We start from the raw sequence: 22300 nt of genomic DNA on the forward strand, positions 1-22300 counted from the left end.
CCATATTAACTTGCCTTATGTTCTTCCAATAATATCTGAAATACTCAATCTGGACCCGTGCACAGCTCACTAAACTTCACGGTAAGGAATTAATTCTTTTATCCGGTTAACCACTCAATATATATTCTACTACAACCAGTCCCAGAAACCCAATACTTACTCAAAGCAACCTTCAAATATTCTCCCACCGAAACGTGCAGATCCTGTATGGTTGGATAATTTACCAACGCCACTCCGGGCTTATTTAAATGAGGTATAACCAATCGTACTGCACGCTCTTACGTGTGCACGTGAGAGTCCCTACATCCGGGACATTTACTATTCAATCAACTTTATCAAACTTGAACACTATATTGCCATCATTTTAACACATCCGGGAACCGGCTCACTTGTTGGACGTCTCTATAACGCATTCAAATCCCGCCACAGTTCCAGTCATAAATCCATACATACACGCAAGGACCTCTTTCTAACAACTTATACTTACTTTACCCATCATGTCAATTAACATAATTTAATCACAAGTCCCTGTAATTCATACATCATGAAAAAACTCAAGCTTCCCCTGTAACCAGAAAACATACCATCCCTATAATCACAGCATGTTTGTACAGCGAACGTATATATACGTTTATTTTTGACCTGTGGAGGAGGATACCAGTCATAAGATTCTGGAGGTCCTCCAGTTCGGAGATCGTGGCAGTATCGGTCCACGACTTCTTTAAAGAGCTCCTCCTCCGTATGTAGGAACACCTGGTGTCGGTTGCCCTGGTGAACAAGGAAGCTGATGCGACTTATCTGGTTCAACAGGTCATGGGCTTTGAACAGTGGTACCTTACCCCACTAGTCTGCGGTGGTGGAGACCGCGCTTAAGAAAGCCAGACACTCCTGGACACATGCTTCTGCCTCTCCGGGGTGCGAATACCGGGAGCTCAATGGCATATGGAGAAAGATGTTCCATGGAGCTATGCTGGTGGCCCGTAATACGGCCGACCAGCTGCCCATGACCCAATATGACTGCAACCTATGGAAGCAAGTTCAGGAGTTTGCGGAGGGCCTCCCCCAGCAACAGGAAGAGTCCCTTGCAGCCATTGCCTTGCTGGGACTCAAGGCTGGTAGACACAAAGTCAGGTCCACCTATGACGTCTTCAAAACCGCTGCCCGCCTAGCTGCTGGTGGAGTCTGCGCCAGATGGCTAGCTTGGCTTCGGGCCTCTGACCTCCAAATGGAGGTTCAGGATAGGTTCACAGACCTGCCCTTTATAGAAGAGAACCTTTTTGGGGATAAAGTGAAAGAGGTCATGGTGCAGCTGAAAGATCAGCATGATACTCTTAAGCAACTCTCTGCCAGTTCCTTCTACCGCCAGGAAGTCCTCCAGGCCGGGCTCTTGCAAGCCCTTCTACCAGTCAAGGAAATACTTCCCTCCGGCTGCCTGTACTCGCCCGCCTCTGTCCAGCCCTTGAGGCTGTGACAGGCAGCAGTGAGTTGCGAGGGTCAACCAGCCCCCCAGCAGGCCCCATCTGCTGGCTTTTGACTGGCAGCAAGGGGCACAAGCCAAATGCTAGTTCCCATGGCAGCCGATCCCCCAGTTGGCGGAAGTTTTCTTTGCTTCGCCCGCCACTGGGAGATTAACTTCAATGGAACTTTCAAATCTAATGGAATCTAACTTCAAATTCCATCACTCTAGATTTACTTAAGTTATTTATCGTTCACTCCACCAGTTATTGTAACTTATTCATCATGTTTACCTTGTTTATCTTCATTACTCTTTTTGTTATTTGTAATTTTCCCTGGTTAAGTTTGATGTAAACAGGCATGATAAGACTGTGGTCTTGAACGTCGGTATATTAAAGTATAAATAAATTATCACTTCGGCCCATTGGGTCCTATCCATTCTCTGCTAGGGCTACCACCTGAATTTCAGCAGGCACCCAGAGACCGTTCCCCCCCCCATGTTCATCATGGGGTATAGCCGACCATCAGGTCGTCCTTCAATTGGAGCTTTCCGCCCTTTTAACAGCAGATGCGGTAGAACCAGTCCCCTGCGAGCAATGGTTTCCACTCGACCTCAGGGCGTTAAACCGGTTTCTCGTAAGAGAAAAATTCAAGATGGTTTCTCTGGGCACGCTGATCCAGCTCCTCCAAAGAGGAGACTGGCTCTGCTCCCACGACTTAAAGGAGGCTTACGCCTCAACCACTGGAAGTACCTCTGCTTTCTGGTGGGGACAGCACATTTTCAGTACAAAGTGCTGCCCTTTGGGCTGGCTTCAGCCCCACGCGTCTTCACAAAATGCTTGGCGGTGATGGCTTCCTACTTCAGGCGTCGCTCAGTACACATCTTCCCGTACCTAGATGATTGGCTTATCCGGAGTGAGTCATACTCCGGGGCCATGGATACTCTAGCCTTGACTATTCAAACCTTACAGTCATTGGGATTAGTTATGAACTTCCCCAAGTCTCATCTCCATCCATCTCCACGGCTGGACTTCATCGGTGCCAGGCTGGATATGGCACAAGTGAAAGCTTTTCTGCCCAGGGATCGAGCGGTCTCCCTCTCCTCGCTGGTTACCCTCGTTCACAACAGAAAGAAGGTACCGGCCCATCTGCTGCTCTGCCTGCTGGGCCATGTGGCAGCCTCAGTCCACATGACCCCCCTTGGTCCTCCTCTGCATGAGGGACCTGCAGTGGGCCTTGCGGTCCCAGTGGCTCAAGGCATCCCAGAATCTGGAAGCACCAGTGACTGTCACGAACCCTCTCTGCCTTTCCTTAACCTGGTGGGAGGCCCAGTCCAATCTGGAACTCAGGCTCCTATTCCAGCCTGCACCACCCCAGGTGACCCCCACCACTGATGCCTCGCCTCAGGGGTGGGGGGCCCACATGGGTGGCCTATGTACATAGGGCCTGTGAACTGTGGCAGAGTCCCGCTGCCAGATACATTTTCTGGAGCTGCGGGTGATCCAGTACACTTTGTGGGCCTTCCAGGACAGGCTGTTCTCATCAGAACAGACAACCAGGTGGCGAGGTGGTACATCAACAAGCAGGGCGGCACGGGCTCCCCCTGTGCCAGGAAGCAATACAGGTCTGGGATTGGGCCCTCTCCGGGGGATATACCTACAGGCAACATACCTGATGGGCCACTTGAACACACTGGTGGACCATCTGAACTGGTCCTTCCATCCTCACGAGTGGTCCCTGAACCTAGTGGTGGCAGCCGACCTGTTCTGTCGCTGGGGCATGCCGGACATGGACTTGTTCTCCTCTCCCCTCAATCACAAGGTGAGCATGTTCTGCTCCCTGATTCTGGGGAAGGACCGTCCAGCCTGCGACAAGGTCTCATGTATGCGTACCCACCTATTCCGTTTCTCTCAAGAAATATGACAAAGCTGCAAGAGGACTTGGGGACCATGATCCTAGTGACACCCTCCTGGCCAAGGCAGGTATGATTCCCTCTGCTCCAGGACCTGTCCATGAGCACACCGGTTCTGCTGGGGACGGCTCCCGACCACCTATCGCAGAACCAGGGCACCCTGTGCCACCCAAACCTTTGGCCCCTGGCCCTCACAGCATGGATGTTGAGCGCATGATCCTCCAGCCCTTACAGCTCTTGGATGGTGTTTCCAGAGTCTTGATTGAATCCCGGAAATCATTCACTCGGAGGTCTTACAGCTCGAAATGGAAGCGTTTCTCCACTTGGTGCGGCGGCCATGGACTGGACCCTTTCTCCTGTCCGATCCCCCACCTGCTGGATTATCTGTGGCACCTGTCTGAGTTTGGTCTCCAGACCAGTTTCGTCTGAGTACACCTCAGCGCCTACCATCAGTGTGTCACGGGGGTGCCCATCTCAGTCCAGCCTCTGGTCAGGCGTTTTATGCGGGGCCTAGTTCAACTGAAGCTCCCGCTTCACCTGCCGGCAACTCCATGGGATCTCATGGTGGTCCTTGTGAGACTCATGCGGCATCTGTTCGAGCCTCTCAAATCCTGTGACCTGAAGTTCCTCTCTTGGAAAGTTATGTTCTGGTGGCGATCACTTCCGCTTGCAGGGTCAGCGAGATCCAGGCCCTGGTTACATACACTCCCTACACGGAATTCTTCCACGATCATGTAGTGCTGCACATGCATCCAAAATTTCTGCCAAAGGTGGTGATTGCTTTCCACATCAACCAGTCAGTTATCCTTCCCATGGCCTCATTTTCACCCGGGGGAACATGCTCTTCACATCCTGGACTGCAAGCAGGTGCTCGCTTTCTACTTGGACCGTACATCGAGGCACAGACAGACCACCCAGCTCTTTGTGTCCTTTGACAACAGCAGGCTGGGAACAGCCGTGGGGAAACAGACCCTATCCAACTGGCTAGCGGATTGTATTGCCTTCTGCTTTGAGCAGGCAGGCCTCCAGCTGGCTGGCAGGGTGAAGGCTCACTCTGTGTGGGCTATGGCGGGGTCAGTAGCCCATCTGCGTGCAGTCCCTATCATCAAAATCTGCATGGCTGCAGCCTGGAGTTCACTCCACACATTCGCAGCTCACTATTTATTTATTTGACAGTTTTTCTATACAGTCGTTTGGGGGTACCATCACAATGGTTTACAAATCGCATAATAAAATATAAATAACTATTATAATTCAAATTATTATAAAATGATACTAAAGGTTTAAGTAAATAATAAAATAGTGTCAGAATAAAACTTAAAATCATTGTTGAATAAATATAAAATTACTAAAAAAGCATAAAAGAAATCAAATAATAAAAGACTAAGAAAAATACCAACTATTTGCTCTTAGGATCTCCTTCCATTTGTTTAAAAGCCTGTATGTATAACCAAGTTTTCAGGTCCTCCTTGATTTGCTTGTAGTCTTGTTGCAGTCTAAGATTTATTGGCATTGCATTCCAGACTTTTGGCCCTGCCAGTGAAATGGCCCTATCCCTGACTTGTGTGAGATATGCTGTTTTTATTGACAGAATTGGTAATAAGCCTTTGTTTGCTGATCATAGAGCCCTTTGTGGAGTATGTAAATGTATTGTAGTGTTGAGCCAGCTTGCATGTTCATCGTAAATCAGTTTGTGTAATGTGCTAAGAACTTTGTACTGAATACGGTATTCAACTGGGAGTCAATGTAGTTCCGCTAATACTGGAGTGATGTGATCCTTTTTTTTTTACTGCCTGTTAATATTCTTGCCACTGCGTTCTGTAATATTTGTAATAGTCTTATGGTGGAAGCCGGTAAACCCAATAAAAGTGCATTACAGTAGTCGGTACTTGTGAATATTAATGACTGTAGTCTAGTTCTGAAATCTTTATGGCTTAAGTAATGGTTTTAATCATTTTAATATCAATTTTCTGTAGCCTTCTCTAACCTTCTGTTACATGTTATTTTAGACTGAGCTCACTATCACTCCCAGATCACGTACCTTATCACATTAATTGTTAAATTGTCATTATTATTGGTGTTTGAGTAATTTGAGATGCTTTTCTTTCTAAATAAATTCAGTTTTATCAGTATTTATTACTAATTCCATTTGTGTTAAAAGCTGTTTGATTATGTTTAAATACATGGCTGCTAGTTTAAAAGTTTTGACTAGGTTATCGGCTATTGGTAAAATCAATTGGATGTCATCCGCATATAGATAATGAATAATCCCCAATCCGGCTAAAAGATGACATAGCGGCATCATGTGTATGTTAAAAAGCGTAACTGAAAGTGCGATTCCTGTGGTACTCCTGTCTCTAGCCTGATTTTTTCTGAAAGCTTATTGTTTATCTGTACTTGATAAAATCGGTTCTGTAAGTATGATTCAAACCATTGTATGATAATGCCGCTAAGTCCTATTTCTTTAAGTCTTTACAATAATATTGCGTGATTCACTGTATCGAAGGCAGACAGGGCTAGTAAAATCAGTAGGTATTGTTGGCCGTTGTCAAATCCCCTAAGTATTATATCTGTTAATGATAATAATGTTTCAGTACTATAGTGTTTTCTGAATCCATGTTGGGAAGGATATATAATGTTATTACTTTCTAAATGCTCAGTCAGTTGAATTTGTATTGTTTTTTCAATTAATTTATCCAGGAAAGGTAAATTAGATACGGGTCTACAGCTGCTTAAGACAGATGAGTCCAAATTTTTTTTTCTTTTTAATAGGTTTGATAATAGCTCCCTTTAGTATATCTAGAAAAGATCCTTCCATTAATGATAGATTAACAATAGTAGTGATATATGGTGCTACAAATTGTACTAGAGGTTTTAGCGCCAGTGTGGGTATCGCGTCAATTATATGGTTTGCCAGATTTAGTTTTTTTATCATATTTTCTACCTCTAATGTTGATACTTCATTAAAATTAGTCCACTTAGTTAACTCTCTGGTAAGCATTTTTATCTCCTCTGTTGGATAGATTTTTATACTCTCTAGTAAGTTATCAATTTTCTTTTTAAAGAACGTTGCAATTTCATCACATCGTTGTTCAGGGAGTTCCAGTGTGTGTTGATTGTTGTCATTAGTAAGTTTATTTACTATGCTAAAAAGTGGTCTGGGATTATGTGCGAACTTTTGAATTTTTGATCCATAGTATTCTTTCTTTAATTTTTCCATCAATTTTTTATAATGTGCAAGGAAGGCCCGATAGGCAGTTAATGTTTCTATAGATTTATTTTTCCTCCATTGTCTTTTTTTCTTTTTTTGCTCAGCATTCTTTTGGCTTCTCTGATTTGGTTATTATACCAAGGCTGTTGGTTTTTAGCATTTGGAATATTAACTGTTTTAATTGGATTTATCCTGTCTATCCTGTTTGTCACATTAATCCAGGTATTTACTGCAGTATTTCCAGTGGATATATCTATTTCATCAATATTATCAATGATTTCCTTTTGTACTTCTTCCGTATTAAATATGGGTCGATATTGGAACTTCTTGGGGTATCTTGAATCTAACTCTAGGTTATGGTTAAAAGAAATATTTGCATGAATAAGAAAATGATCTGACCATGGTACTGGTGTATATTTTGACTGTGCATTGTTTATTTCATTTATGTTACTAAATTTTGGGATATGTTCAATGGTAAAAGTTTAAAGCCAAGTTCTTTTTTTGCTATTAGCATGTCGTCCTCCTCTGCGGTGTTCCCTGGGTAAAGAAAATGTCTCATAATTTCCTATGGCGACTTGATTGGCGATCAGAGTCTGTAGACTTTAACCAATTTTCTGTAATTGCGATAAAGTCCGGTTTGTAATCTTGCAGCAAATTTGACACGATTGGCCATTTTTTGTTGTTTGTGCGTTGATAAGTAAAAAAGATATTAATAAAATATTACTAATAAGGTTGGATTCTTTTAGATTGATTGATATTACATTCCTTGTATAAATAGTTTCCCTTAGGTGGTGATGTCTTTTTTTTCAATTTTCTTATGTTTTTCTTACCATAATTACCTCGGTTGATACACATTGGAATTGGAAACGTGTATAATGGGTTGCACACCATTATTGTACCCTTAGCAGTGGACGAGTGTTGAAGGGCTTCACTAAGAGGCATGCCCCTTAGTCGCACTCCTTCGGTACACGGCACCTTCGGGCCCTGCGCTGTGCTTAGGACCCCCTCGGCACATGCCGATGACGTCACTTGCAGCAGCCGGGGGTGAACAGCGCAACGCGGTATTTCCCGAGCTGGAGGTTGCTTCCACGGCAGTCAGGAAGGAGCAAAACGGGGCCTCTGATGGTTCAGGAGGCAAGGCAAGTTGGCCGGAGCAAACAGCAGCACTACTGCCTCGACAGGGATAGTCTCCAGGACAGTGCTTTTGGCCAGTCTGTCCTCCGCAATCTATTCCAGTCTTGAATCCAACTATTCTCACCGTACTCTGGTCGTCGGCTGCCAGTATTCAAAATGGCGCTGATAGCCTTTGCCCTTACTATGTCACAGGGGCTACCGGTGCCATTGGTTGGTCCCTGTCACATGGTAGGAGCAATGGACGGCCGGTGCCATCTTGTGCTCCTACCAGGTGACAGGGGCCGACCAATGGCACCGGTAGCCCCTGTGACATAGTAAGGGCAAAGGCTATCGGCGCCATTTTGAATACTGGCAGCCGACGGCCCGAGTGCAGGAGATTGCTCCCGGACCCCCGCTGGACCACCAGGGCCTTTTGGCAAGTCTTGGGGTGGTCAGGGGGGTGGGGGGGTTGTAGTTAGGTTTTTTTTTTGTTTGTTTGTTTTAGTATTCGCTCCATAAGACGCACAGACATTTTCCTCTTAGGGGGAAAAAAAAAGTGCGTCTTATGGAGCAAAAAATATGGTATCTATCACGATTTCCAACTTTTGATATTCTACCATTTTTCTCATATAGACACTAGCAGTTGCCAGTCATTCATTCCACCCACAATCTTGTGGTATTTTTATGTACATTTTGCTTGTTTGTTTCTTTAAACTGTAAATATGTATGAAACATACTCAAAAAGTAACGTGCTGCTGGCCTGGTGGGCTTATATGCAGGTTAGAAAAAATGGTTGTCCTTGTTAGTTGCATTATATTAGTCTAATGTGAATACTTGAAAAATTGCAAATATGTTGCCCTACCTTCCACAGAGTAAATGATTACAGGAAGATTGTCGGTATTCCTTTAAGGCATTTGAGGGGTGTGTATTTGTGTGTGTGTGTGTGTGTGCAATCACTGAGAGTATAACTGGTTTACAAAAAAGTCAGCCAACTGCTTGAGCTAGGAGCCAGTCATTATGACCTGACTGCTATTGTTGTGTAGTACAGAATGTGCATATGAGGTCAGACTGGACATGAAAGGGAAGAAACGCATGCCATGGGCAAGTCTATATCTTGTAACCATTGTTTCAGTAGGGAAAGCTCAAGACTTGCATAGTTTCACAGTATTAAATTTAAATGTGCACTTATTGAAGATTTATCATTTACTGTTGAATTGAGAGAGCTTTGGTGTCATCATCAAATACTAGCTGTGATAAAAAGGTTGGCAACTATGATGCACCAGTTCTGTATGTGCTGAATCTCTCTTCTTTCGCCCATGTTTTCTGATCTTGACCATTTTTAATGCCACTCCCCAAAACTGCTCTTAGCTTTCCTCTTTCTTGTTCTCTCTGTTATTAAATTTGTTAATTTGCAACTAGAATCTCTAAGTGCATGACCAGTAAATCTTTCTTTTTTCCTAGCAGGGTTCTTCCACCTCCAATTTGATATCATTTTCTTCCAGCTTATCTTCATAATTGTTCTATCATACCACATTTCATATGCCTGTATTTTCTTTTTGATATCTTTACTGTACTTTCATGTTTCACTTCCATATCATTACACAAAAATGTATGTATTCGGTAGCCTTTTTTAGCTTTACATCTGTTACTACTAAGAAGCTCCCTACAATCCCAAAAAATAAATTTTTGCTTTCCCGGTTCCTTAATTCTGTTAAATAGTTTTGATCACAGAGGATAGAAAATATGAGTATTTATTTTGTTTGATTAGGTTGTTAGGGTCAGCACATATCTCTGTTATAATATTCTTTATTCTGACTTATAATTCATCATCTTTGTATTCAACTTATTTCATAGATGTTACAGGTTATTCATAATCTATCATTTCTTGTAGGTCTTCTTTATTAGAATCAGTAGTACTGTATCAGCATATCAAATGTTCCTCCATTCAAGTTTGTCGCCCTATTATTTCACAACTGAGATCTAAAAATTCAATAAATAGAATAAAAGAGGGGAGAGTGTGCATGTTTGTCTTTATATTCTTTTTATTTTCACTTTCTTCATATTTTCTGCTGTTCTGTTTGTAGCTCTTTGATTCCAATATAAATTCATGATTTCCTAGCATCCAGACAGATGAATTCAGGACCAGTGGACTATGCACCTCTACCAGCAGATAGAGACGGAGCAAACTGACATCACAGTATATATAATCCTGCAGTGACATCAGCCTGCCAGTATTCTCCATCTCCAGCAGATGGTGGACATTCATTTCCCTACTGGGGATTGCTTCAAATTTTAGAGGACAAATAGGAGATTTAATTTGCCTTGCTTTCCTGCGGTGATACCAAATGGTCCCTCCCCTCAATTGAGAATTCCTGAGGTGATTTCCATGGTCCTTCAGATGAGTGCCTTGGTACGGTAGTTGGTTTTCTCAGCCGGTGTGGACTTAGCTGATTAAAACAGCTGAAAAGCAGCAGGTGCAGGAAGCCGAGCATGGCAGTGTAGGTGTATGCCCTCTCCCCCTGCAGCCGGAGACCATGTCTGTACTCAGCTAGGAAAGGCTGAGTTCAGGTAAGGTTTAAAAAAAAAAAAAAAAAGGTAGACTGTGGATTGTTTGTAAGCCTTCCCCTTCCTCTGGTCTCTATGCTCGGCGCGAAATTCTGACATTCGTTCCCGCTCCCACTCCCGTGGGAGGTGAAGGGAATTGGGCAGCCTGGCGGATTGAAAAGCCTGGGTGGGCTAGGCCCTGCTATTAGGTTTTCTTTTCTGTGCACCGTGCGATAGACTGTGGCAGCATTTCCGCAAGCTATTTTCTGCGTGTTAGGCTGCTCTCTTCCGGACTGTCTTGTGTGCAAGTGTGTCTGGCTGTGCGTCTGATTTGTGTGCCTGGTTTCTTTTGGGCGCGCTGCTTGTGCACAGTCTGGGATGCATTGGTTGTGTGCTTGAGTTTGGCATGGCGGAAGTGCACCTAGTTTTGCGACACCTAGCCTTGGGGTGCCTAAATTGTGTGTTCCTAAATTTTGTGCTTCTAAGTTTTGTAGCATGAATTCAGCTCAATGCACACCTTCAGTCGCCTGTTAAGCATATTGATGGACCAATGGTGCATGTGGCTATGAACCTAAGCGCCTTTCCCTCTATGCTGCCTGTCATATTCAAGCATCTCAGCCTGGAGTACCCTCTAACTTGTGCCAGCACTGCTTAGAGGCTCAGGGAGAATTATCTTCCTCTGATTTTACTAAGCCTGGTTCTTCCCAGCCTGATGAGGGCCTGGGTAAGGCCATGTCAGAAGGGATTCCTGTCCTTCAAACTCCTTAACTGGTTCATCATCGGGGGACAGTAGCTCAGTGGGTGCAGCACAGGTACCTTCTGGTTTTGGCATGGATTCTTCTGCTTTATCTTGGGTATAATTTTTTTTCAAGGATTGCAGTCTTTTCTTAAGGCGCAGTCCTCAACCCCATCCAATACTATCAGGTCAGAGTCACAGGCGGTGGCCTCTCACTCATCCGGTACTACTGTTAAGTGCCAAAGTACACCTAGATTGGCAGCAGGTCCTCCTGATAGGAATCCTGATGATACTGATGAAGAGGCTGATCCTGTCTCTCTGGAGGATGGAGAAATTCCTCCGGGACTGTGTTATGATTCTTTCATAATGATGAGCCACTGGTTCTGATTTCCTAGATGTTGAAGATGCTGGGAGTACCTGGGGCAGATTCCATGTCTGAGTCAAAGAAAAATCCCAATTTTGGTTACTTTGTGTAAAGTTTCTTGTTTTTTCCCTGTTTATGGAGGCTGTTCAAGAATTGTTTGATCTTGAATGGGATGACCTGGGGGCAAATTTCAAAGGGGGTTGGGCTTTGGAAGGCCTATACCCCCTGGATCCAGTGATGAGAGAGCATCTGCGTTTTCCGAAGTGGATGTGCTTGTCTGTGCTGTGTCTAAGTGGACGGGTATTTCCGTGAAGGGAGGAGTGTCCTTGAAGAATGTGCACATAGGAGGATTGAGGTCACCTTTAAGCAAACATTTGAATCAGTGGCAGTGACATTCAGATAGCTTCACGTTGTTCCCTGGTGGCTTGCTCTTGTTTACTTCTCTCTCAGGAGGTCGATGACTCTGGAGAGAATTCCAGGGCAGTTATGGAGCTAGCTGCTGCCTTTCTAGCAGATGCGGGGTGCAATTTGCTCCGCACCTCAGCCAAAGGGGCGGTTTCCGTAATAGCGCTCAGGCGTCGGTTATGGCTGATAAATTGTTTGGGAGCGAATTGGAGAAACTGGCCAGTAAGTGGGGTGAATTTCCAGTTCCTCTGTTATATGAGGATAAGAAGCAAACGCTATGCCCCTTTGGCATGAGGGGTCATACCAGGGGTTCCAAGCATTTTTGACCCTACAGAGGACTCGATTTTTCAGTAGGTCTCAGTCCTTTCACTTCAGACAGCCCAGGTGGGGTGCAGGCTCAGGTAGTGGAACCTCCCGAGCCACTCAATGAAGGTTTGCTGACCCACCCCCAGGAACAGGAGATGGGGGGGCACCTCTCTCTTTTATCAGAGGTAGGTCGAATTCACATCAAATCAGTGGGTCCTGGAGGTGATATGAGAAGGATATGCGCTGGAGTTTTGCAGTGTTTCTTGGGACGTGTTCATGGTGTCTTCCTGTCACTCCCCATAGAAGAAGCAGGCAGTGGAGTGTTCATTGTCAAGGCTCCTCAGTCTGAGGGCTGTGGTGCCAGTGCCCATGTCTCCAGAAAATGTGGGTTGATATCCCATTTATTTCATTGTGCCCAAGAGGGGGCTCCTTTCGTCCCATCCTGGATCTTAAAGGGTTTAACCATCATTTATGGGTGACTCATTTTCGCATGGAAACATTGCGCTTGGTGATAATGGCAATGCAGTTAGGGGAATTTCTGACCTCCCTGGATCTGTCTGAGGCATATCTCCATATTCCCATCCGATTTGGAGCACCAACATTTTCTGTGTTTTGCAATGTTGGGGTGCCATTATCAGTTTTTGGCACTGCCTTTTGGTCTGGCCATAGCTCCCAGAACTTTTTCCAAGGTTATAGTGATGGTGGTGGCAGCAGAGTTGAGAGAGGATGGGATCCTGGTACATCCATATTTGAACAACTGGCTGATTCGGGCCAAGCTCTGGAAGAGAGCTGCCTGGTGACCTCCCTATTGCTGGAGCTCGGTTGGGAGGTGAACCTAGCCAAGAGCAGCCATCAACCATCTCAGTCGTTGGGAGTTGCTAGGTTTTCCTGCTGGAAGCTCATATTCAGAAGTTGATGGCACAAGTGCATCTCTTGATGAACACTATATGCTCGACAGTGTGGTCCTATTTACAGGTACTCTGATAACTGCAACCCTGGAAGTGGTGCCATGGGTGAGAGTGCATATGCGTCCTTTTGAGTGCTTTTTTGCCTTGTTGGAGCCCACAGTCTTGGGACTATTCCATTCGATTCCACCTGCCAATGGAAGTCTGCTTTCACCTCCAGTGATGGTTGCAAGTGGATCATCTAAGAAAGGGAGTTTCCCTGAAATTGCCAGACTGGTTAATACTCACAAGGGATGCGAGCCTCCAGGGTTGAGGAGTTCACTGTCAGAAACTAAAACGCAAGGCGCTGGAGTGTGGAAGAGTCTCTCTGGAACATCAATCGTCTGGAAGCCTGGGCAATCTGGTTGGCATGCTTGCAGCTCAGTGGCAGGTTGCAGGGTCGGGTAATGTTGGACAATGCAACGATAGTGGCTTACATCAATCGGCAGGGAGGAACCAAGAGCTAGCAAGTGTTGAAGGAGATAGACCAACTTATAGAATGGGTGGAAGTGCATCTTCAGGAGATCTCGGCCTCGCACATTGCAGGAAAAGCCAATGTAAGAGCAGACTTTCTCAGCAGAGAGAGTCTGAACCCAGGAGAATGGGTATTGTCAGACAAGGCATTTCAGCTGATAGTGGATTGCTGGGACCTTCCATTTCTAGATCTGCTGGCAATTTCTCGCAATGAGAAGGTTCCTCTATTTTTCAGTCGCAGGAGAGATCCAAAGTCCTTGGGTATTGATGCTTTTGTGCAGGACTGGCCAGATTGTCCTTCATGGTGGAGATAAACAGGTTGAGCCAGCTTTGCGGGCTTCAATAGCTCGCAGAATTAAGGAGGTAGTCACAGATGTATATGAGGATGCTGACAAGCCATTTGCTGTTCAGGTTAGGGCTCATTCCACTAGGGCTCAGGCACTGTATTGGGTGGACGTTACGTTGTTGTCTCCCGTTGACATTTGCCAAGCTATGATGTGGTCCTCCTTACACCCCTTTTTCAGGTCTGGATGTGCAGGCCCAGGAGGATGCAGTCTTTGCACATGCGGTTTTGACAGGACTGTGGGCAGCCTCCCACCCTATTCAGGAGTAGTTTGGGTACATCCCATTGGTCCTGAATTCATCTGTATGGGTACTAGGAAATGAGAAATTACTACTTACATGATAATTTCCTTTTTCTTAAACCAGATGACAGATAAATTCAGCTTTCCACCCTTGGTTGCCAAATGATTGTGCTGTGTTCTTCCTGTGTGGTTATGTGTTCCAGGGGTTACTGGTAAGTGTTAATCTAGTCCCTAGACTAGTGTTAATACGTTTTGTCTGAGCTCAGTGTTTCTTGTTGGTGAGTGCTGAAATAGTTGTCTGTTATTAATCAAGTTTTTGCTAGTCTGTCCACAGTTGGCTTTTGAAGAGAATACTGGCAGGCTGATGTCACTGTAGTAGTATATATATACTGTGACTTCAGTTTGCTCTGTCTCCATCTGCTGGTAGAGGTGAATAACCCAGTGGTCCTGTATTCATCTGTCTGGTTTAAGGAAAACAAAATTATCAGATAAGTAATAATTTCTTATTAACCTGATTTTGAAGGTAGTTTAGTAACTATTCAAGCTTGGGGAAAGTCTGTGCATTACCGTTCACGTACAGACTTTACCCAGAACCTTTAAAGCAAAGTTATGTGCATATGATTGCTTTGAAAATTTACAATTATTGGGCCTGGTACATGCACAAAATAATTTGCACAAAGTTACTTTGGAGGGTGTGATTGGACACTGTTTGCATACTTTTTAAAATCCAAAAATGTGTGCATAGGTTTTAATTGTAAACTGCTTCTCCCCAGATTGCGTAAAAGTTCATGCTAAACCAGGTTGTGTGCATACTTTAATGCTCATAAAGCCTCGGGCTATTTTATAACAGCTGTTTACATACATAAAACCATGTTTTATGTGCATATATAGCTTTGAATATCAAACCCTTCATATTTTGGTTTATCAGAGCCACACATTTCTACCAGTTTGCCATCAGTTACTCTACCAGTTGGCTTGGCATAATCAAACAGATTGATCTTTCTTGAATAATTTTGAGCATTCCACAGTAAGTAGATACATCTCTTGTTCCTCTTTCTCTTCTAAATCTTAGTTCACCTGAATTCTGCAGAAACTCTGCAAATGTATCAGCTCTAGGCACTTTATTTTTTGGCAAACTCAGCATTCCATTTTTTTACTTCCTCTTCATTGATGATAGCGATATTTTTTTGTTAGTGGATATAAGGAGTTTTAACTGCAGGTAATAGTTGTAAAGTTATTTTCCAAGAACTCTTCTATTCTTGGATAATTTTTCCCTCTTTTGTAAATTAATTTCATTGTCTTTTATGCTTAATTTCATTCTATATTTGTTTCATATATATAAAAAATAAAAACATTTTAAACAGTAGGAGGTATTCTTTTTCCAGTTTTTGGAATTCTTCTTGTTTTGATTGAAAGCATCTTTCACTTCTCTACAATCTTTCTTGAAGTTTTCTAGTTATTTACTTATATATTAACTTTGTTAATCTCATTGTTCAGCTTTTTAAGATTCTTTAATTAGGATTTTAGTGGTTATGCATGCTGCTTTCATGTTTCATGTGCTTTCATGTTTTGTCCACTTTTCCACAATTTTCTTATTTATTTAGCGTTTTTCTATACCGGCATTCAAGATTAGTATCACATCATGCTGGTTTACATTAAACAAGGGGGTGTAAAATAAATAACTAAACAGAACTGTAACAAGTGTATTGAAAAAACTCTGAAGTTACAATAAAACAGGATGCTAAAACTGGGTGGAAGAAAGTCTAAAGGAACTTAACGGTAAGAGCTATTATTTACAGTATTATAAGAATGTCTGATTGTGGTTGTCGTTAATATACGATTCAAATAGGGTCTGGAAATGCTTGTTTGAATAACCACATCTTAAGCCTTTTTCTGAATGTTCGAAGGCACGGTTCTTGACTAAGTTCCGGAGGAATGGAGTTCCATAGAGATGGTCCTGCTGTAGAGAAAGCTTGGTGTCTGAATGATATATGTTGAGAGGTTTTGGCATGGGGGACATGTAGTGAGTCTCGGTAAGCTTCTCTAGTAGGTCTGGAGGAGGTATGTTTTCTGAATGGGATTTGTAGGTTTAGTGGAGCTTGGTGATGGATGGCTTTAAATATTGTGGTAATGGCCTTATGCATAATTCTGTAGTGAATTCTTATCTTCTATGAATCTTATCTGTAGTCAAATTTGGAGTCTCCTCAAGATCATTTGATTTGAATCTATTTTTTAATTTGTTCCTTTATTCCTTAATTTGTGTTGATATTCTTAGTTTTTTACATCTTTTAAATTAATGCTTTTAATTGGGCTGCTTTTTATAAGTATGCTATTTTTTTTCTATGAACAATGTTGGTTTTTTGTTTTTTTTTTTTTGTTAATTTCACCATGTGCTAATGTTTTTGTTTAGCCCATCCTTTTTATTTAAGCTACATATTAAAAGCTGGAATTTGTGACAAAATTTTCCTAACATTTTTCTGTTATCTTGTTTCCCTAATACAAATGGTCCATGATTTCCTCATTTGTCATATTACTCTAGGACTAGAATCATCTGTAATGTTTGATCTGTTTCTTATTTTTTCATATCTTATTCCAGTCTCTCATAGAATTGATTTCACCATGGCGAACAATTTCAAATGTAGAGGTTCTTTCAATTTTACACTTATATTTTACACTTTAGTTATACCAGAATTATTAGTAATATGGTCAATAATTCTCATATGTGAAGAATTGTCTTTAGAAAGTATTAATTGCAAGATTAGTTAGATAAAAACTTGTCAACTCAGATTTTCTAATGTTATAATGCAAGTACATTGTATATCATAAGTGTAATCATGTAGAAAATCAGGGTTCATATAATGCAAAAATGTTTGTTGCATACACCATTCCTCTCCTCATATTCTTATCGTTTCTCTTGTAGGATATTCTGAATAACATTGACTCATGTGATTTGGAAGATGATGACCTCATGTTGGATGTGGACCTCCCTGAGGATACGCTTTATGATAATGGTTTGTATAACAATTAAAACTGGCAATTAAACCAAACCTGAAACTTGAACATAATTCACATCTCAGTTGAGCCTACAAGTTTTCTTGCATCAAATTGCTTTTCATATTGTTGCTGGTTCTAATCTAAATGAAGGAAAACAAATATCGTAATTTTTTATTTTAAGGCTCTATAATTATTTGGAATGAGTTCTAAAATCATCATTGGTTAAGTTTATTTATTTTCAATCTTTTTTTATTTTCAACATCATTTTTCTTTTGATTTTTGTGGAAGTGAAGATGCAGTTTTAAATTGTGTTTTTCGTAGTGTTTACACAGGTGGATCCAGGACAAATGGGTTTATGCACCTTTACCAGCAGATGGAGATGGAGCAAAACTGAAGTCACGATATATATATACCCCTGCACTGACATCAGCCCACCAGTATTCTCAGTCTCCAGCCAATGGTGGACATGAATCTCCCTACTGGGGATTGCTTAAAGTTTTTAGGAGAAAAGAAGGAAAATTAATTCGCCCTGCTCTCCTATGGTGATACCATATGGTCCCTCCCTCAGTTGAGAATTCCTGAGGTGATAGATATTGTATCCTTCCTTCAGATGAGTGCCTTGATCCAGTAGCTGGTTTTCAACTGGCGTGGACTTTGCTGTAAAACAGCTGAAAGGCTAGCGGGTGTAGGAAACAGAGTGTGGCGGCAGGGCCGCCATCAGGGCAGTATTCTTGGGCCTGCAGTATGGGGCCCCAGGATCTACTGCCACATATGGGGGCCGCCGCAGCCGCCAGGCGGCAGGTGCGCTTGGGGGATGTATTAGTTCATGGCAAAGAGGCCCACTGAGGCTCTCTCCGACAGTCTGTCGCCCAGGGGCCTACTGAAACCTGGAGCCGGCCCTGGGTGCGGGCCCCAGAGAAGGGAGAGAATCAATGCTATGCGTGTCTTTTAGACACGCATAGCATTGATTTACAGAGCACCGCAGACAGAGACTCGTCCGCGCGCTCTGTCCTGCCAGCGTTCACTGTCTGACGCGGCTGTGACGTCACCGCCGCGTCAGACAGTATGCGCCGGCAAAGCGCGCGGGCCGTCGCTGTCTGCTTGCTGTATGGGGCCTCAAAATTCCTGGTGGCGGTGATGGTACATGCCCTCTCCCTCCGCAGCCGGAGACACTCTGTACTCAGCCGGGATGGGCTGAGCTCAGGTAACGAAGAATTAAAAAAAAAAACTAAAGAAAAACAGAATTCTTTTGTAGGTATTCCTCTTCCCTTCAGTCTCCCTGCTTGGCGTGCCGATTTGACGTTTGTTTCTGCCTCTAGAGGGGCTTGGGGGGCCATAAGCAGCTGTTTTTGGTTAGGTCCCGCTCTTAGGTTGTTTTTTTTTCCCTTGTTCGCTGCGTGATAGGCAATGGCTCTGTTTCGCACGTTTTCCTGTGCATTAGGCATGCCCACTTCAGTTCCGTCTGTTCATGCAAGTGCAGCTTTGTGCCCAGTTTGTATATCCAGTTGGGCACCTAGTTGGATGCTTGGTTAGGTGCCTAGTTGAGCGTTTGTGTACATGCTTACTTATGCACACAATCTGAGTGGCTTTGTGGGAGCTCAGTTTTTGGACGCTCTTAGAGGCACAGGGTTGTACCCCTAAATTTTGGACGCCTAGTTTTTTGCAGCGTGGATACACCTGGATGCACACTTCTCAGTCACTTGTTAGAGCATGCTGATAGACTCATTGCACTTATAGCGAAGAAACCTAAGCGCCTTACTCTCTGTTCTGCTTGTCACCTCAGCCTGGCATTCCCTCTAACTTGTCAGTGTTGCTTGGAAGCTCAGGGGGAATTGCTCTCGTCTGAGTTTACTAAGCCTGGTTCTTCCCAGCCTGATGCAGGCCTGGATAAAAAGATGCCAGAAGTGTCCTCTGACTTTAGAACTCCCCTAATTGGTTTGTCAGCGGGGGAAGATAGTTCAGTAAGCACAGGATAGATGCCCCCTGGTTTTGGCATGGATCCCTCTGCCTTTTCTTGGATGGAATTTTTTCTTGGATTGCAGTCTTTTCTCCAGGCTCAGTCCTCGGCCCCGACCAATCTTACCAGGTCAGTCGCAGGTGGTGAAATCCTGCACGCTTGGTGGTGCAGCTAAGTGTTGGAGTACGCCTAGATCATTTGCTAGTCTTCCCGATAGAGATCTAGATGGCATGGATGATGAAGCCGATCCTTATTCCCTGGAGGATGGGGGAAATTCCTCCAGAATTGGAGCCACATAGAGATATTTTGCAGTTCTTTCATAGAGATGAGATATTGGCTCTGATTTTCCAGACTTTGAACATGCTGGGAGGTCCTGTGGCTGAATCCATGTCTGAGTCTAAGAAATATCCCATTTTGATTTTTTTTTTTATTCTGGAGGCCATTCAAGAATTGATTAGCTTCCGGGGGCATACCACTCAAGATCAATTGTAAAGGGGTAGGAGTCTTTTGACTCGGTGTTCTGCAGCAGTCAAAAAATCAAACAGACTGTTAGGAATTATTAGGAAGGGAATGGCGAATAAAACGGAAAATGTCATAATGCCTCTATATTTGTTCATGGTGAGACCACATCTTGAGTACTGCGTACAATTCTGGTCATCACATATCAAAAAAGATATAGTTTCACTGGAGAAGGTACAGAGAAGGGCAACCAAAATGATAAAGGGATTAGAACAGCTCCCCTATGAGGAAAGGCTAAAGAGGTTAGGGCTGTTCAGCTTGGAGAAGAGATGGCTGAGGGGGGATATGATAGAGATCTTTAAAATCATGAGAGGTCTAGAATGGGTAGATGTGAATCGGTTATTTACTCTTTCGGATAATAAGACTAGGGGCACTCCATGAAGTTAGCAAGTAGCACATTTAAAACTAATCAGAGAAAATTCTTTTTCACTCAATGCACAATTAAGCTCTGGAATTGTTGCCAGAGGATGTAGTTAGTGCAGTTAGTAGAGCTGGGTTTAAAAAAGATTTGAATAAGTTCTTGGAGGAGAAGTCCATTCACTGTTATTAATCAAGTGACTTAGGGAATAGCCACTCTATTACTGGCATCAGTAGCATGGTATCTACTTAGTGTTTGGGTACTTGCCAGGTACTTAGCCTGGATTGGCCACTGTTGGAAACAGGACGCTGGGCTTGATGGACCTTTGGTCTGACCCAGTATGGCAATTTCTTATGTTATGTTCTTATGTTCTTTGAAGGACTGTACTCCCCTGGATCCGGTGGCCAGAGAGTAATTACGTTTTCCGAAGTGGATGCGCTTGTGTTTGCCGTCACTAAGAGGACGACTAATTTACCTAGAGAGAGGAGCAGCCTTGAATGATGCGTGAGATAGAATTGAAGCCATCCTTAAGCAAGCCTTTGAAGCAAAGGCATTGACTTTGCAGATAGCTTCTTGTGGTTCTCTGTTGGCTTGTTCTTGTTTACTTCTCTCTCAGGAGGTTGATGAATCTGCTGTGAATTCCAGGGCTGTGATGGATCTGGCAGCTGGCCTTTTGGCAGATGCAGGCTGTGATTTGGTCCGCACTTTGCCAGAAGGGAGGCTTCGGTAATAACAGCCAGGCAACAGTTATGCCTGAGAAATTGGTCAGCCGATGTAACCTCCAAGTCTAACCTTACAAAATTTCTCTTTAAAGGCTCACTTTTGTTTGGGAGCGAGCTGGAGAAAACCAAAAAGTGGGGCGAGTCCCAGATTCCTTGGTTGTCAGAGGATAAAAAAACAAACACTGCGATCCTTTAGCATGAGAGCTCGAACTAGGGAATCCAAACGTTTTTGGTCCTACAGATGAGGTGCCTTTCAGAGGGCTCGACCTTTGGGTAGGTCTCAGTCCTTTCATCCCAGACAGCCCAGACGGGGTGCAGGCTTAGGCAGTGGAGCCCCCCCCCAGCCTCCCAGTGAAGGTGTGCCCAGGAACAGGAGATAGGGAATCAACTCTCTCTTTTATCAAAATTGGGTCGAAATCACATCTAACCAGTGGGTCCTGGAGGTAATACGAGATGGATATTTGCTGGAGTTTCACAGTATTCCTCGGGGAAGTATTCATGGTGTCTCCCTGCAACTTCCCACAGAAGAGGCAGGCAGTGGAGTGTACATTGTCAAGACTCTTCAATCTGAGGGCTGTGGTCCCAGTGCCCACGTCTCAAGAAAATACAGGCCAATATTCCATTAACTTTTTTGTGCCCGCAAAGGAGGCCTCTTTCTGTCCCATCCTGTATCTCAAGGGGGTCAACTGTCATTTATGGCTGACTCGTTTTTTCATGTAAACCAGGCACTCAGTGATAATGGCAGTTCAGTTGGAGTTTCTGACGTTCTTGGATGTGTCAGAGGTGTACTTATATATTGCCATCTGGCTAGAGCATCAACAATTTCTGCGCTTTGCGGTTTTGGAGGGTCATTATTAGATTTTTTTTTTTTTTTTTTTTTTTTAAATTTTTTATTTCTCATTTTAATATACATCCAAGTCAAAACTTGTTTGAAAATTATAAAGTACAAATGGAAACACAATAATCTTTACATCTTATAAGGCAACATACTATTTGTATTTTAAATAATATAGGAAATACGGAGACACCTCATAAAAGGAGCGATTTTAAGGTAATCTATTACTACGTGAAAATTAACAGCCTGATAGAACTCTTGCCTATTTCAATTTCCACTTATATAGTGAGACTTCTTAGGGGCGAGAAGCCAAGAAATCCCTAAGCTGGGAGGGTTCTAAGAAAATATATTTCTGTTGCTGGTAAAAAATAAAACATTTGCACGGGAAATGCAGTTTAAATTGAGCCCCTTTTTGAATCGCTTCAGCTCTCATATCAATGAAAAGTTTACGCCTGGTTTGGGTTGCTTTAACAATATCAGGAAAGCACCACAATTTATGACCAAAGAATTTTTCTTGACTGTTTCTAAAAAAATATTTAGAAACATTATTTTTATCCATAAGAAACGCAAAAGAAATCAGTAAAGTTCTCCTCTGGATCACAATCATCTCTTGTGAGGATTCAAGTAAAGTGGTAACATCAGGTAGTAAATGTTCATCTATATTTCCAGGATTAGAATCCGCTGTTGGTAGGTAGTATGCTTTCGTTACTACAGGTTTCACCTCTTCAGGCATTTTCAAAATTTGAGTTGTATAAAGTCTAAACAGATCAAGTGGGGAAATGTTTTTCAAAACCGGGAAATTCAAAAATCTCAGATTGTGGGATCTCAAGGAATTTTCTATATTCTCAAGCCTCTTATTAGCAATTG

The 22300-nt window shown here is 43.2% G+C and overlaps 1 protein-coding gene across 8 annotated transcripts in view; it reads left to right on the forward strand.

Moving 5' to 3' along the window:
* Positions 1-22300, forward strand: part of CCSER2 (coiled-coil serine rich protein 2) — a 547725-nt gene that overhangs the window by 285680 nt on the left and 239745 nt on the right. For all 8 annotated transcript variants that reach the window (XM_029609300.1, XM_029609304.1, XM_029609303.1 and 5 more), the window contains exon 4: positions 16969-17059. In XM_029609300.1, the coding sequence (XP_029465160.1) occupies positions 16969-17059 (91 nt within the window). The remainder of the gene's footprint in view (positions 1-16968; positions 17060-22300) is intronic.

Source organism: Rhinatrema bivittatum, chromosome 7 (assembly GCF_901001135.1).
Source record: "Rhinatrema bivittatum chromosome 7, aRhiBiv1.1, whole genome shotgun sequence".
NCBI classification, from domain to species: Eukaryota; Metazoa; Chordata; class Amphibia; order Gymnophiona; family Rhinatrematidae; genus Rhinatrema; species Rhinatrema bivittatum.